The 18,485-nt window shown below is 36.2% G+C and overlaps 1 protein-coding gene across 1 annotated transcript in view; it reads right to left on the reverse strand.

Annotated features, from left to right (window-relative positions):
* The window catches only part of LOC135207223 (tectonic-3-like), a 67,032-nt gene that overhangs the window by 13,232 nt on the left and 35,315 nt on the right, over positions 1-18,485 (reverse strand). The window contains exons 4-6 of the mRNA XM_064238841.1: positions 12,888-13,047; positions 5,571-5,758; positions 654-1,266 (exon numbers count right to left, since the gene is read on the reverse strand). Of these exons, the coding sequence (XP_064094911.1) occupies positions 654-1,266; positions 5,571-5,758; positions 12,888-13,047 (961 nt within the window). The remainder of the gene's footprint in view (positions 1-653; positions 1,267-5,570; positions 5,759-12,887; positions 13,048-18,485) is intronic.

Consider the following 18,485-nt stretch of genomic DNA (forward strand, 5'->3'; position numbering starts at 1 on the left):
CACACCTCATTTATAATTCCTTCTACTTCTAGACATGATTGTTGTTGCACCAGAAATTAGAAAAATATTAGAAACCTCTAAAATAAGGACTAGAATCTAAAAAATATCAGTTGGGACCTTGAACCTGCAATGCTGCCTTAGTTTTTGAAAGCTTCTGCAAATGGGAGTGTTGGTGTTAGTAAGAGAAGATTAATTATGTTATACCTACATATGACAGTCATGCTCAGTACTCAATTCACTGCAATCTTGATCATAGATTCCAATGTTGTATGTCAAAAAGGGCATCTGTGAAATTCTTCCACTTATGTCATTCCTGTGCATTATTTTCACAAAGCTCCACTCTATTCATATTCAGCCTCTAGTGACATAGTCCTCATCCATACAGGTTAAGGTCTTCTAACTCTTCTGGTGCCCACTGGAGGCCCAGCTGACACTACCACATACTATTTCCCCATGGGTTATGTGAAACATATGTCCATGCCCTCTCCATCTCCCTCCCTTTCATCATATCTTATCTGCATACAGAACTTCCTTAATCTCCCTCATCATTTCTCATCTCCATTACACTAAATAAAATAATCCCCACAATGGCACACACATCTTAATAATCTGAATTTCAAATATGTACCCTGTTTATACTTAAAAACACTAACCTTCTTCTGTGCGATTTTCAATCAGCTTTCCCATGAGCAGGGGTTTTCCTTGCACATAACCTGGTCTACCACTTCTCTCTAGCAGTGTCTCCTGCTTGTCACTGGACAGCCACTCAAACTTCACCTCAAATCCTTGGATCACTTGCCTCTGTGCTTCCGTCAAGTTGGCTAAGTATACCTTAGCCTTGACATACAGTATGCCTTGTGACCCGTTGTGCTGAAAGATGTACTTGATACTTATGATGGCATTACTACATGTTCCATTTTTGTAAGATACGCGAGGAACCACCGTTACAGGTCTATCCGAACATTCCTCATCACCATCAGCCATTATGTGGCAAATGTATGGACTTACTGAAACCACGTCATCAGGATATAAGTCACTGAAATTGCTCAGGGCTTCAATAATCTCACCAGGGGATGACAAGACAATACGTTGTGGCTCTTTCTTGCTTACTACATCAGGCTCTCCTGTTGTCATGTTTGCTGGCGTCAGGGTAGATTCATATACGGGAGTTGTGGCTGTAACATCTGTACTTTCATTACTTGTTGTCTCTGCTGTCGTGGCAGACACAGAAGCATCTGATTCTGTCGTTGCTTCTTTACTTGCATTCTGCGAATCAGTGAAAAGGAAAATAACACATATTATGCTATGTATGTAGAGTAATCTCTCGATTATCTAGATCTTCATTACCCAAAATGACAAATTTTTTAAGACAATTTGTATTTTTCATAGCTACAAACCTGAGTCTTAACAATAGGATAATTTCTAGCACCTAGCTGGATCCAGTTAAAAAACAGATGAAAGCAAGGAATCTTGTGATATCTGGCAACGCATGCGTAGATCGGGTGAAGGATGTCAAAGATCATTCACCTACGATCAAGCATCAGTCTTTCCCAACTCAGGATATCTTAACAAACAGAGGGGCGGCTAGAGGCGGGCAGTGTAATGTTAAGACCTCAGGTTTGCAGCTATGAAAAATACAAATTGTCTTAGAAAATTTGTCATTTGTTCATATGCAAACAAACCTTCGGTCTTAACAATAGGATAGACTCATACTTGGAGGGAGGTACAAGACATCCTAGACTGACTAGGGACCTACCCACCAGTCCAGCTTCCACAAGAAATGACTTCTGGAGAGGGACTGAAGACCATTGAGAAGCTAGATAAATTGATATCTAACCACTCAGACCCTGAGTGATGTACAATGATATATGGGAGAACCATTGTATAGGGAACCAAAGAGAAACTTTGTATAATAGCAAACCAACACACCATATGAGAGAAAAAAAAGAGGGGGTTATTTTTTTCAAGTGTGTTCATACAGTATAATTTGTCACAAGTATGGGGAAAAAGGTAGATAATTGCTTTATGCATACAGTTTTCAATTTAAAGTGTGATGGTCATAGTTTAAAAGCATGTTGAATGTTAGTGGTTAAGTAGTACATATTGACAAGGTAGGGCGAGTAAGGATACAGCGATACCATTTTACACCTGTTGAGTTTTTTACTCGCATTTATCAAGATTTTGTCCTTAACCAGTTCACTTACTCTAATTCTGTAGGCTGCTTGGGTCTCGTGACTTAATGCCATCCAAAATAAATTCCTTAGATATGTTACAAGTTTTAGGACGAAAAGGAGAATGTACAGCAAGGTATGCCTGGTGGCCTCCCGATACTTCCAGCGATGAATCAATGGAAGAAAAGGAAGGAGACGCAGGAACAACGCTACTATGGGGGTTGACTACTGCAGGAGACGAAACATCGGGAAGAGGCAAAAAAACCTTCCCAAGTAGGAAGAGTCGAAATCCTCCAATGTTCTCTCTTGCCATAAAATGACCACCTGCTCCTTAGGCCATGCCCAGCATTCCGTGCAAGGATTCGTGATAGTACAAAAATTAGAAACGACACCTACTGCACTTTATGTGAGGGTCAGTCGCTGCTGAAGCCAGAAAACGAGAACACGGAAAACCTGGAACTCCGGGGCACATACACTGACATCGAGAAGGAGCAGAAGAAGCCATAATATCAGCCAAACACACACACACACACACACTAAACACAAGTGAAACAGGCAATGAACCGGGAAAAACGCCAAGAGAGGTTAACAGACTCGCCCAGGCGGTCAAAGAAAAGACTGGTGTAGCGGCATAGTCCTTGACCAATCCTCACCTGAGCTACGCATGCGTTGCCAGATATCACAAGATTCCTTGCTTTCATCTGCTTTTTAACCGGATCCAGCTAGGCGCTAGAAATTATCCTATTATTAAGACCGAAGGTTTGTTCGTGTATGAACAAATAAACAATTAGGTATATTTGATGACTAATACAGTTAAAATCATCACTGACTGGCAAACTATAGTCGATTCATTTAAGGTAGATTCTTGTGCCTACGAGACATTTGTTTGGCGGCCTCTGATTGGCTGGTACCGGGAGGTAGGCCGCTCGCTCAGTGTCTCATTATTTTCATCTGTGGCTTAGAAAACTAGCAATATGTTTTTATTTCTTCAATAATCTCATGCTTTGGTTAAAATAGGAAAATTTTGGTCATACCATAGGATTCGGTATTAATTGTACAACTAAGTCATCTTTTCCTGAAATCAATAAGATAAAACACAAAGGAATTACAATGAGTAAAAGTGAAGAGAAGTATTTGATTCTTTATACGTGTTTTTACTTTTCATCGGATTTTGCATCACTAATGCGATCAAGATGAAATAAAACTTGTATTTTCATACAATAAAATCACCCTGAATACGCTGGTGCTTACAGATTTTGGATGCATGTAGTATGTGAGGACAAAATGAAGAATATGTCTTATCATGTTGCATCCGTGAATGATTCAAGTTTGACTCTATTGCCGAGAGAATGAGATCTGCAAGACGTCGTTGCGTTAGTCGTCTCAACGAGAGATTTGAGTTGCCAATTAGCGATATACGAGGTTGCAGTTTCAACAATATTTACCATGTTATATCATTACATTTTCTGTACTTAAATACACAGAATTCCCATTAAGACAGCCGAACATTTTCAATCCAATATCATACAGTATGTCTGGACATATCTGATAAGGAAAATAATAATAATCAGATGGATGCATCTGGTAACGTTAGCCGAGATCTAGGCGGGAAGCCGGGAATTCAGTCCAGCAAAGAAGTTGAACTCTGTGAACAGACTTCGCACTCTTCAACTCAGCCTAAGCTTTAATCAGGTTGTTTCAGAATATCTTTTATTTTATTATATGAATATATTTTAAAACGAAAGAGATATAAGAGACTTATTTGAGGGATATGAAATAATAATCTCAGTGAAGTAATAACAAAGAATTAAGGGACCTTGACTTCCTTTCAGGCCGAGTCAAGTACGGATGCAACATATGACATATTCTTCATTTTCTCTTCATATATTACACGCATCTAAAATCTGAAGGCACTAGCGTATTCAGGGTGATTTCATTGTATGAACACAAGTTTTATTCTATCTTGATGACATGAATTATTAAAAATCCGATGATAAATAAAAACAGGTACAAAGAATAAAATGTTTCCTCTTGACTTTTACTTGTTGTAATTCCTTTGTGTTTTATCTTATTGATTTCAGGAACAGATGACATAGTTGTACCATTAATACCAAATCCTTTGGTATGACCAAAACTTTCCTATCTTGAGAAAAGCGTGAGATGATTGAAGAAATATGAACATATTGCTAGTTTTCTAAGCCGCAGACAAAAATAATGAGACTGAGCGAGCGGTCTACCTCCCGGTACCAGCCAATCAGAGGCCGCCAAACAACGTCTCGTAGGCACAAGAATCTACCTTTAAGTGAATCACTATAGTTAAGGACCCTGATAAAATCTTTTAAAAACTACGAGTATTCACATAAAAAACTAATGTACAAGTATTGTCTAGGATATGGCTTCAATAACAGGCAGTCCCCGGGTTACGACGGGGGTTCCGTTCTTGAGACGCATCGTAAGCCAAAAATCGTCATAAGCTGGAACATCGTAAAAAATCCTGAGAAAACCTTACTTTTAATGCTTAGGGTGCATTGAAAACAATGTAAACTGCATTCTTATTGCATTTTTCATCAAAAAAAACTTCAAATATTGATTATTTTGCATTTTTGGTGTCATATTTCATCTGCCAGATGAATGTTGTAGGTGTCGTAACCCTGGAAATAATGTCTGATGAATATAATTGAGAAGCGCCTTAACCTCGGAATGTCGTAACCTGAACCCATCATAACCCAGGGACTGCCTGTACAACTAATGAAAAAGAAACATTGCACAATTAACAAGAAAACAAAGACTATGCTGGCTAAGCAGTACAGTATAATATATGGGCAAATGATTGCATGTGAAAATGTAATTACAATACAGTATCTTAATACTGTGTGTATTAATTATACTAAGCTGACAAACCACCACCTAATCCTCAAACCACTCAAGATTGCAACTTATTCAATAACCTTCATTGCCACCATAAATGTTTTTAACGTTGGCTTTTCACTTTGCAGAGTTGGACATGATATGAGCTCTCTCCCTGTCCTTTGCTCTTTCTGCTAATTACTTACTTTCCACATGCTTTATGTCTATCTATTTCCCAGATTTCCTGGACCTTGTGAAAGGTTTTCTTATGTCTTTCTATTTTCATATCAAATGCTTGTGACTGCATGTTCAATCTGTGAGACCTAAGTTAATTTTGTGGCATCCTGATACCAAATATCTCTGATTCCTCATGTGTAATATGATCTTCCAATGGTAACCTAGCTGTAAGTCTTAACAAGAGTAATGCATGTGGTATGAACTAATCATTAAACTGAGTTCTCTACTAAAGAACAATTTTATTTACCAGTAACCTAGCAAGCTTTGTTCTTTTTATATACATACCTGAGACAAACCAATGACACGTTACCATACCTGGAATAGACGACTGGGATCTGCAATGAACGAAAAGGCCAAGTAACTGTGGGCATCTAAATATGAGTTGGCCACACAGTCTAGTACTAAGGTCTGGAAAACCCTAATGCATTTTGATGTAGCATCATGAAGGAACAGTACTGGAGTGGTTGTTTCGCACTCGCTCCCAACAACTGAGGATGGTATTCCTGGCAAGAGAAAAAATTGACATTCAAGAATCTTCATAATTCACAAAATTAAAATTATACAAAACAAACAGAATGGTATTTACAATTCCAGATTATTCCATTTGTGCCCTAGTCTCACATTCTTTCAACAGTAGTCATTCTCGTCTAGATACAGTAATCAATTTGCCAAAAGTCTTTATGTATTTCTATCAATAAGACACCCAAATTTAAATGAATATTTAAATGCAAACTTTAAATATTCATTTAATGTTAGACTCAGGGGCTTCTAAGTATAATAACATAACTGACATAGCTTTCCTATCTGGATGATAGGAAGAGATGAGGAGCAGCTGGTCAGAAAGGGAGAAGAAACAGCAGAAGCAAGACTGGAAAGTCCTGTAGGGCTAGGAAGTCATGGAAAAAAGGGGAAATAAAGACCTAGATTTGAAGGTTCAGGCAGAAAAAGCACAGGACAGAGGAGAATGGAGAAAAAGAACTCATGCCATGTTTAATCACATCAAGAGAAAAAAAATTATGATGGTGATGAATACGTACATGAAACCCCTCATAGTCTACAGAAAACCACTCTAAAGTCAATACTACACAACTTTCTAAAAAAAAAAATTATATGTATTCAGTTATATTTATCTTGCTCTAAACTAATCTTAGTTCTATCTTTGACTTAGTTCACATAAGACTCTTCCAAATAAATGTGATTTGGGTGACAAAGCTATACACTTACAACTAAGGAAAATTTTTTAGGCAACTTGCAGAGTGGAGACTAGTCCTACCCAGTCCATCATGTTAAGTCTTTACTGCTCTTGTAAAATATAATGATAGTGATCTTATAGAGATATGGGGGTAGAATTCACCTTGATTATCCTAAGGATGGCATCCCCATCTTTCTTGTAACTACAATGTTTGGCTCATCTGTTGAATACTGCATCTGATGGCCCACAACTCCCTTTTATCCTCAGAAATGGAGCAAATAATATACCAGGTGCTACACGCAAAGCTGAGGTATCAGATAGGCTATTGTTCACCCAGATATAATAGACAACCAGTACATGTGGCTAGCTAAACTTCATAATTTTGCACTATTACTGGCATTTACTTATATATCGGAATTATTTTTTACTACTATTTTTATTACAGTACAATCCATAATAACAGGCATCCTTGGCACCAAATGGTTACAAGCTATTTGAACTTGCCATTTGTACAAAATAAATACGTACTTTGAAAAACCAAGTGTGTGTCCTGAACAGTCATTTTGTCATTCATTATCAATAAACACCACATATTTTTAACCTATATTACTAAATAATTCCTAAAATCTGAAACCGAACATTATCCCATGCTCGTCTAACTCTAATGGTATTGTGAAGAGTGCTTGAATCCATACAGCGGACAAATCACACACACAAACACACATTGATGCATCAGATAGCAGACACACACACACAAACTACATACAGCAATGCACTTTCTGTGCATTTGCTTGATTTCATTCTTTCTGTCAAAATTTACCCCAGCACCAGGCATATATGTATGTACATCCACACATAGGCAGACTGAAAAATATTTGTATGTCACACTACATTACATAATTTAAGTACAATATTGTACTGCAATAAACATATGTCAATAAGTATAACTGAATCACGAAAGTTAGGAACGTGATAACTCCATAAATAAAGATATATGCCACGAAGGAAAAATAAACGAAGGAGGTCTGCAAGATCTTTCGACGTTAAAAGTCCTTTACTGAGCAGTCTCTGCTCAGTAAAGGACTTTTAACGTCGAAAGATCTTGCAGACCTCCTTCGTTTATTTTTCCTTCGTGGCATATATCTTTATTTATATGTCAATAAGAATACTATACTATACTATACAAGAGAAAGAGGGGCCACAGTAAGTGAACAGGTTACTTAATGGGAAGCATGTGTAAATATATAAATGCAGACTAGTTTATAAGCTAAGCTGACACATTGAATTTACAAGACAAAAACAATGATGAAAATAACTTTACCAGATTAAACTTGCTGAAAATCTTATTCTAATTGACAAATGCAGTATCACAATATTTCTGTATCATTTTATCACCTTTCCACTGAGAAAGACTTCTGAACAGAAGAAGAAGAAGAAGAAGAACACACACAACCACCAAGGCACCAACTAGATATGATGTCCTCTAAGAAACTCCACTAATAATGATGTTATTAGCTACTGTACAGACCTATTAGGCACTGATACTCACAATACTGTTTTACAGTATCCTACTTAGACAATAGGACTCACTGTGACTGTATAAGACTGACAAAGGACATTGTTTGAGTTGTAACTACTTAAGCTCCCAAGCCGGCTTCTGCAGTCATCCTATCGAGAAATGTACCGTACATATTCTATATTATATTACCCTCAGCACTAACTAATCTTTGACATTGTCTTTGTGTATACTGTAACAAACCTTTCAATAATTTTTTATAACTAGCCAGCAATTTTGTCATGTACTTTCATTTTGTTTGCAAATATAAACTACTAAATTCATTGTCACTCAATGAGTTGTCCATTGGAGACAAAAATGGAGGGAAGGTTATAAAATGCTTTCAGCTATATCTCAGCTGCTTTTGTTTCCTCTTGTCAATTATGGTAAAGTTATTATTAAAAATAATCTTCCTCCTGTCCTAGTTGCATCCTCTGTCCAAGTTTTTTTCTGCCACACCGTAGTTATACTGTACAATGAATTTTCTGTAAAAATTTTTCTTAATATTCCCTTCTGAAATGGAGGGGGAGGAGTCTTATATGCCATTAAATACAGTGATTTTATGGCCCGGGTTATCCTCATCCACTGGGACTTTCACACTACCTGTTAATTGTAACATTGATTTGTTGTTCAATTTCCTCGTCTGAGAAGCAACTGTTTATTAGAATCTGGGAAGCTTTATTAATTTTGTTTTGTGATAACAGTGTCTGTGGGCTTATCCAAAGTGTGTCCGCAATACAGTGGACCCCCCGTATTCCCGTTCCCCGGATACGCGGACTCACACATTCGCGGATTTCTCTCTGGAATGTTTCCCCGCATTATTCGCGGAAAATTCACCTATTCGCGGTATTTTTCTATGAGAAATATCCACAAATTCCTGGGGTTTTTTTTTATCAATTTCACCATAAAATGTGCTTTTTGTGATAAAACTATTAAAAAGACCAGGTACAAAAATTTTTAGTGGGTTTTTCTCGAATTTTAACTAACAAAATAGGAGGTTTTATGCATTTTTATAGGGGTTCCAACTATTCGTGGGTTCTAACTATTCACAGGGGGTCTGGCATGCATCCCCTGCGAATACGGGCGGACCACTGTACTTCCTTTGTACCTGTCATGGCACCCACTTTGCCCTTTGAAGCATAAGACTTAGGCTGGTTGGCTGTTGGTGTATAATCATGAAGTATTCTGCAGGGGTATGCATAATCACTACATCAAATAATGGGCAGGTTCTGTTGTTATTTTCATAAGTGGAATTTAAACCCAAAGAGTCCTAAAGTATCTTTCTAGCAGTTTCAGATCCTCTTATGACTCCTCACTCACACAGTGTTGTTGACTTATAATGGGTATATAGGAGGGCTGGAGATCTCTCCATGACCTCATCACATTGGTAGTAGAAGATGCCTCTTCCATGATCAAGTCTTGGGAGGACATTCCAGGAAGTGGCCAATACGTAGTCTCATCTCTTCCAATGGAACTATCAATGTGATAATACCATAGAGGAAGTCCTTCCTTAAATGCCACCAAGAACTTGGCCAATGACAGGAAACAATAAGAGTTAGGATATCATGAAAGACAGATGTAAAGATCCTTGGCTAGGTGGTAAGATGGCCTAAGAATCTGGATAATAACAGGGCTGGGAGTTTCTTGGTTTCTGGATTTTCACACTACTATATGTGCATTCAGATTTTAAATACCTGAGAGCTAGTGGAAGGTGGGAGTTTCTTTTTATGGCATTTAAACTTTCAATGGCTCTAGTAATGTCCCATATGATTTCCTACTTTGAGTCCTTAAGTGATTTGATGGAACTTGGTACTATCAACTGAAATAACCCCAGCTCATCTTGGTATTCCTTGTCGCTGATCAGCACTGAGGTGGCTGATTTTTAGTATGCTTGTTAAATGGCAATTCTTCCCTAGTTTTAATATTTAAGCGGTATCAAGAAGTTACTAGGATGCATAACTCTCTAATGGGTGAATGTCACTTAACCCTTAAACGCCGAAGGGGTATATTAAAAATCGTCTTCCGTGTGCCGAGGCGGTCTCGGAGTGAGCGTGGAAGCGGAAAAAATATTTTTTCAAAAAATCACAGCGCGCTTAGTTTTTAAGATTAAGAGTTCATTTTTGGCTACTTTTTTTGTCATTGCCTGAAGTTTAGTATGCAACCATCAGAAATGAAAAAAATTATCATTATCATATATAAATAATGCGATATATGATAGCACAAAAACAAAATTTCATATATAATTGTATTCAAATTGCGCAATACGCAAAACGGTTAAAGGTAACGAGTTAATTTTTTTCCGTTGTAATGTACACTAAATTGCGATCATTTTGGTATATAACACATTGTAAAATGATAAAAGCAACACAGACAAAATATTATCTCAAAATAATGCATGAATTCGTAAAGCGCGGACGTAAACAAATATTTTTTTCAAAAATTCACCATAAATCTAAATATTGTCCTAGAGACTTCTAATTTCTTTCAAAATGAAGACAAATGATTGAATATTACTATAATGTAAGAGTATTAGCTTACAATTGCAGTTTTCGACCATATCTGATGAGTTAAAGTTGACCGAATGTCAAATTTTTTAATATATTTTTTTTATATGCAATTATTACGGAAATTAGAAAAGCTTCAACCTTCAAATATTTTTCGTTTTATTCTACATAAAATTGCGCATATTTTCATATATAAAACTCTATGAAATGCCTAATATGAAACGGAGCAAATATTCCGAGAATGCAACGTACGCATTTCGGAGATTTGTGGCGGAGAATCCGCACGCGGAGGGAAGGAAAGTTTTTTTTTTAAATTCGCCATAAATCTAAATATTGTGCTAGAGACTTCGAATTTGTTTCAAGATGAAGATAAATGACTAAATATTACTAGACTGTAAGAGTTTTGGTTTACAATTGCGTTTTTCGACCATTTCGGTAGAGTCAAAGTTGACCGAACATGGTTTTTTTTTCTATTAATCGTGATTTATATGCAAATATTTCGAAAATGAGAAAAGCTACAACCTTCAATTATTTATTGTTGTATTCTACATGAAATTGCACACATTTTCATACATAAAACTTTATGTAACGGCTAATTTAAAATGGTGCAAACATTACCACAATCGCACGTATGATTTTTTTCGGAAGAGTTACCGCGCGGACGTAAAGAAAATGTTATTTTTTTCATAAATTCACCATAAATCGAAATATTGTGCTAGAGACTTCCAATTTGTTGCAAAATTAAGGTAAATGATTGAATATTACTAGAATATAAGAGTTTTAGCTTACAATTGCGTTTTTCAACCATTTCGGTAGAGTCAAAGTTGACCAAAGGTTGAAAATTTGTTACTTATCATTTTTTATATGAAAACATTTCAAAACTGATAAAAGCTACAACCATGGGTTGTTTTTAGTTGTATTGTGCATGAAATTGCGCACAGTTCCATATATAAAACTTTATAACGGCTAATTTTAAAATGGTGCAAACATTACCACAATCGCATGTATGATTTTTTTCGGAAGAGTTACCGCGCGGACGTAAGGAAAATGTTTTTTCATAAATTCACCATAAATCGAAATATTGTGCTAGAGACTTCCAATTTGTTGCAAAATGAAGGTAAATGATTGAATATTACTGAAATATAAGAGTTTTAGCTTACAATTGCGTTTTACGACCATTTCGGTAGAGTCAAAGTTGACAGAAGGTTGAAATTTTGGCACTTATCGTTATTCATATGAAAATATCTCAAAACTGATAAAAGCTACAATCATGAGTATTTTTTTGTTGTATTCTACATAAAAATGCACACATTTTCATATATAATACTCCATGTAACGGCTAATTTAAAATGGTACAAAAATTATGTCAAAGTGACAAAATAATTTCCGAGATGTGTCACCGATACTTTTTAGTGCGGCGAGAAAGAAATTCGCGCTTGCGCGCCTGCGTAACGATTGTAAACAAAACACCTTGATCCGTGAACTCCCAGCATCCCCCAAGGCGCGTGATACAGGAGTTTTTGGCTGGTGGGCCTGTAAGTATTTTTTCGCGAATTTTAAAAAAAACTTTTGTATGTCGACGTAAAATACGTCCAGTCGGCACCCGAGAGACAAAAAATGTCGACGTAAAATACGTCCACTCGGCGTTTAAGGGTTAACTTGGCAGATACTTCATCTCCTAGGTCATAAATCTTGTTAGGGAGAACTTTTTCCTCTGGGTGTTTAGTCCTAACGTTAAGTGCTGATCAGTTGATAATGAAATGGGACCCTTCCTCTTAATAGTTACTGCTGATTTTGCTGACACTTTCTTTATATCAAGCTCCTGTTTTTGAGAAAGTAGGAATTTTTTTGCTGCCATTCTTTAAGCATGTTGGATAGCTGGGTTAAAACATTATAAAAATTTTCTAATCTCATGGTCAAAGAAAATACAGGCAGTCCCCATCGTCGTAAGCCGGAACATTGTAATAAATCCTAAGAAAACCTTACTTTTAATGCTTTTGGTGCATTGAAAACTATTTAAACTGCATTCTTATTACATTTTTCATCAAAAAAAACTTCAAATATTGATTATTTTGCATTTTAGGTGTCATATTTCATCTGCCAGATGAGTGTTGTAGGCGTCGTAACCCTGAAACATGCGTTGAAACCCTGGAAATAATGTCTGATGAATATAATTGAGAAGCGCCTTAACCTCGGAACGTTGTAACCCGAACCTGTCGTAACCCGGGGACTGCCTTATCTAAAAAAAAAACACTTAGAATATTTTTCATAACAATCATTTTATTTAATGGTATTTAATATTGTACTGTATGCATAAGAAATTTTTACTGCATATACAGAGGACCATCTCTTTTTTCCTTTCAGATGAATGAGAATCTTACCTACAGGGAATGATGTGCCATTTCTATCCAATGCCCATATGTTAGTGCCATCTATGTAAGGCTCGAGTGAAATGGAAGACGCTTTTTCCTGTGGAGCCCACGAGTAAGAACGTCTCTTTTCCCTCTGCAGGCTTTGAAACTCATCAATAGTGGTTGCTCCCTGCAAAAAATTATCTGAATGTAATGTTACTGTAGAAGACATCCAGACCAGAATCTATGTACTTTCTTACTGTAACTTGGTAACAAAATATTAAATAAATAAACTAAAACACAGAATATTTTACATTACGTGATGTTTTAAAGAAATTTTTTATAATGGTGTTTATAATTTAAACAGCTATGATAGTGTTTCACTTTATTTAGTCATAATTATTTTTATCTAAACATAATGGTGCTTATGGTTTACCTAGCCATAACGATGCTCAATATTCAATTAAGCATATGCACTTAGTGACTGTTCTCCCAGCCCATCCAAAATGCTACAATTACAAAACCTACAGACCTGTTCCTGTTGCACTTTTTGTCCAATCCAGCTCACCACCACAGCAAACACAAAACAGACAACCCGAACAAACAAACAACTAACAAAAGCTCTCGCGACCTTTCAAAACCATTGCTTTTACTGCTCACTAACGCCCCACCACTTTCCCTCCCACTCTTATGGGCATCTTATGATGTTACAACAACAACAATAACAACGGTTGTACATTTTAAACAGGAGGAGTGTACCGCTTTAAAAACATCTAATAAAATAACAAAATAATAATGGTTAAAATTATAAAACTAACAGATAATCATATTTCTCTCCTTTTCCTTTTCCCTCCCCTCCACCCTCTTTTTATCCTCATATCCTCTAATCTCCATTATTCTCCAATTCTTTGCCCTCTAAGTATTTTTTAATATTTTCCCCTGAACCTCCTGCTTTAGTTCAATACACCAGCTATTTGATACTTTCCTTTATCCATCTCACCTCCTTTATTTCTCCAGATTCTAGTGTTTCTTGTAATGCTGCAATATAAATTTTTAATATCTTACTACGTACTTACTCCTGTACTTGATTTAACTGCAGCCATTTGTGTTTTACTATCAGTTTTAATCAATGCTTCAGTTTCTCTCTCCTACTATCTCTTCCCACAAATGTTTGAAATACTATATTAATTCTTCTATGTCTTCCCCCACACTCAGCGCTTCTGCTTCAACGGTGGATTTTGCTACTCTTCTGGATTTTCTGGATTCCCACCATATGGGACTTCTCCTCATACCACCTGTCAAGGATTTACATATAACCCAATTTTGTTTGACCATATTCAATACTATTCCCAAATGAAGCATCTGCATAGGCTTCCCAATAAATCTTTTCTTCTTCTAACTCACTTATTATCACTTCTCCTATTATATTCTTAATTTTTCTCACTATTTTAATCAGCTTTTTCATCTCTTGAGTCATTCCTTCTTAATTGCTTTACTTAATTCACCCATATCATATGATATTTCTGGCATGGTATGTAGCGATACCCAATTCAACTGTCCTACCACTAATCTATACAGTGTTCCCCCCCACAATTTTCGTGGGGGATGTGTACCAGATCCCCATCAGCGAATAGCTAGAATCCACGAATAGTTGAAACCCCAGTAAAAATGTTATAACTACCTATTTTGTTAGTTAAAATTCAAGAAAAACCCACTTAAAATGTTTATACACTTTTTTTAAATAGTTTTATCACAAAGTGTATTTTAAGATGAAATTGATAATAAAAAGCAGGAATTTGATGATATTTCTCATAGAAAAATACTTCAAATATGTGAATTTCCTGCAAATAATGGGTAGGTATGGTCCACAAAGAAATCTGCAAATACATACATGAGTCTGCTGTACTCTGCTAACTCCTTTTGTCCTAACACTCTATTGCCTGTAAATCTTCTAGTTTCTGGTTCTCTTATAGAATTTATATATGTGTCACCACCAATTAAGACAGTCTATTATCCTTATGTTCTACCATTACTCTTATATACATATACTTAAAAGTTTTACTTTCTTGTTCTTGTACTTGCAATTTCCCTTTCAATTTCCCAATTGTTTCCTTTAAAAATCCTTCTGTTCCTCCTTAACAAAAGTCATCAACATGTGTACATAAAATACCATTCAATTCTCCAAAAGAATATAAATTATTAGTCTAAAAAAGAATAAAAAATATAGGTTCTAAACTACTACTCTCACCTTTACACTCCTCCACCACTTTTACCACCTTACAATACCATGCCTTTGCTGCATCCTTGAGCCCATCAACAGCTTTCTTCAATTTCCATAATCCACTCTAACCATCTTCACTAGGTGGTTTTAAAAATATCTCTTTGTATTTCATCACCTTGTAAATATGCAGTTTTTACATCTAATGTTTAACATATCCAAATCTTTCAATTTTCTTATTGTTAAACAAAAATTTTTAATTTCAGCATTGCATGTAGGAGCATCTTTTTCCCATTCTGCCATCTATTCTTCAAAACCTCTGGGTATCAATCATGCTTTACATATCCTTCCCCCCCGGCCCCCCTTACCTTTTCAGTTAGTACTATCCATCTTGTACATAAAGCTTTTTGTCGGACATCATTTACCTCCTTATTTACCTTGTTTTCTCTCCAACTTTGTAGTTCTTTTAATTTAGTGTCAATTGCACTTTTATTTTCAACTCCTAACTAAACCTCTTCTTCATCTTCAATTTTTTCCATATGACGTATCCGCAATCTCTTATGTTAACCCAGCCCTCGTCACCTGACTGTCAGTCTTGTACACTGAACGAATCAGCCCAAGATCTGCTTGATCTCTTTCCTGCAAGACTTAATATAGTCCATTCTTCTGCTTGTTATGTAGTTTTGTTTATAGCTCTAACTCTATTTCCCTTTTTTAATTTGTGTCTCTTCTATAACTCACTTTCCCCTTCATCTTCCAGTGTTTCCTCTGCCAAATCTCTTTCTATAGCCTCTTCTCTTCTATATCTGTAGTCCTTCAGCCCATTACCATCTCTTTTCCTTCCTGCTCATCTACATTTGTAAGTGTTTACATAATAAAATATGGAATGTTAGTCCATATATATATAAAAGACCAGATTGCTTGCAGGAATGTGATCAGACTAGAGACGCTAAAGATGACGTATACAATAAGTATGTAGGCTAAGTTGACATGCCGTCACCTGTAGTCATTCAATTGTTTATAAACATTAGTCCAAGCTCCCTGCTTGAGACAACTACCGCCTACGTGATCTGTAGCGTGTCTCATTTGATTGTGTGTTCGTATGAAACTATGTCATCTGATAGTATGTTCATATGTTCGAACTACTGTCTGTTCCTTCATAACTTGTAACAGAGATGGTAGACAGGCAGAACAGAGTTAGCTATCGTTATTAGAAGACCTGTACCTCTTTACCTAAGCTTTATCATGTAGAGGAATAGGATTAGCCATCATCATTGGCAGAAGCGATCAAGCTATCGTTATTAGAAGACTTGTACAATCATATCTGATCTTCATCATGTAAAACTTCAGAAGAATATATAATTTTTTATACTTAGTGTTTTCTACAAGAACCTCACCGAACCATGAGTTTAACACATCGTCGTAAAGATAATACCGACTTCGTAAGTGATCTACAAAACCCCAGACACTCCATTGAAGATGGAAGTGCAATACCAACCGACTTAGCGTATAGATTATCGCAAGTCTAACATTACCTCATAGGGCGCCTTATCATACAAGGCACGAGCCCTAATATTGGTGGCCAGCGTACCAGAAGAACTCTACAACGTCCTACAAAGAAAAATCAGAATAATAAATCATGTATCATAAGAAGTCAACGACGACGAAAGCAACAGATTCTTCAAACAATTTAGTATCATCGTTTAGTGAATAACTTCAAGAAACAAAACCGACGTGTCTTTTTCCTACGGCAACGCAAGCTTCGTCTCTCATTAGAATCATTCAAGAAAACATCGTTAGTGAGCGTTTCCGGCACTTCAAGAAACAAACCGAACGCGTCTGCAGCATCGGATCTTTCAAGGGCTTGAATCATCGAAACAACGCGCACGGAGGAAACTCAAGCCAAACCAGGTCATCCGCTAAATAGAGAAGGAGGACCAAGGCCGTGTGTCGTTATCGGAACACCGTGACTTCCCACAAAAGCAAGCTAAGTACAATTTTTTATTCATTTGGAGTAACTTTGAGTGTTTCCTTTGCAGGTCGAATTTCGTTATTCCTGTGGCTGAAGTTACGAGACATTCTTAATCTGACTTTTTTACAGAAATTATCTACATCATTGAGATTTCGCTACTGCGAGTTTTTTTATTTTTGAGTGTCTGTTTCCAGAAGTTCTACTGAAATATCATAATCATATACTATGTTAATTTTATCATTTTGGGTGATTATTAATCCCTTACGTAACAAATCATATTAAACAGTGAATATGCGTTTACGCAGTGGACGTCTGTATTTATACAGATGCATGGATAGGGTCGTTAAGCACCGTAGTGATTAGAAAACACACAAAAAACAAGTGGAACACCCGTACAAATCTATATAAATTAAAGTCCCGATCGCAGTTTTAGCCTTGAGTTTTTTGAGTTATATAAAATATCGAACCTCAATGACTCAACTCAACTTTAAAAATATGGCTGGATTGCAAGGAATAACATGTCTGTAAAAAACTTTCATCAGGCTAAATGCGCTGACCAGGATCCCTCACTATTTCAAATTTTAGCAAAGAATGAAGTACAAACAGTTAATATTGTATGCAGTAGTGATAACTTGTCTTATTAGTAATCGCCTCAGTTTCCTAATAGTTCGTCATTCATTGCTTTATACGTAACCAGCAACATAATGCTAAAAACACACAATACGTTGCCGATGGTAATAAAGAGAAGGATCCTAATTATTACAAAAAGAAATAGAAACAGTAGCCCGTTCAGAATCAAACAAGCAAACTCGGTGACTGGGTCACCTAGTCAAGCGGTCAAGGTCAGTCAAAAAACTGCCGAAGTGTTCAAAGCAAAGCAAATTCCACACAATAAGCGACTCTAGCAGAGTGGGGAAAAGCGATTTTGTTGTTCATACATACCGATATCTTTTTGAATTAAAAAGGATTTTTCCTATGAAACACACGACCGTATAAAGTAATCAGAGCAGGTTTTCGTTTTTTTTTTTTTTAATACATAAGTTATTATAAGTAGTGGTGGATTAAGCCCGACTGTACGCGCCGTAAAAATTAGAATATCTTGATTTATTTCATTAGTACACGTATTATCCTGTATTTACGGAATCACCGTCTGTTGTTCGAACTTCCCTAATGAGAAGTCCGGATAAGCGAGCGTTTACAGATACCTCTATAGTTATAAAAAACATTGATCTGTATCTAGTGTAATTGTAAGATTCATCTAGGGGTATACAAAATATTATCTTACATCCTGCAAAATAAGGCGTGTTTATCAAAGGAAAATCCTATAAACCTTCAAACATATTAAAATCCGTTTGAACAAAAATGAGACAGTTAATCAAATAATAACTTATATAAAAGAACAAATACATTTGTCTCATAAATCGTAACATTGTTCAAA

This window comes from Macrobrachium nipponense, chromosome 32 (assembly GCF_015104395.2).
Source record: "Macrobrachium nipponense isolate FS-2020 chromosome 32, ASM1510439v2, whole genome shotgun sequence".
Taxonomy (NCBI): Eukaryota; Metazoa; Arthropoda; class Malacostraca; order Decapoda; family Palaemonidae; genus Macrobrachium; species Macrobrachium nipponense.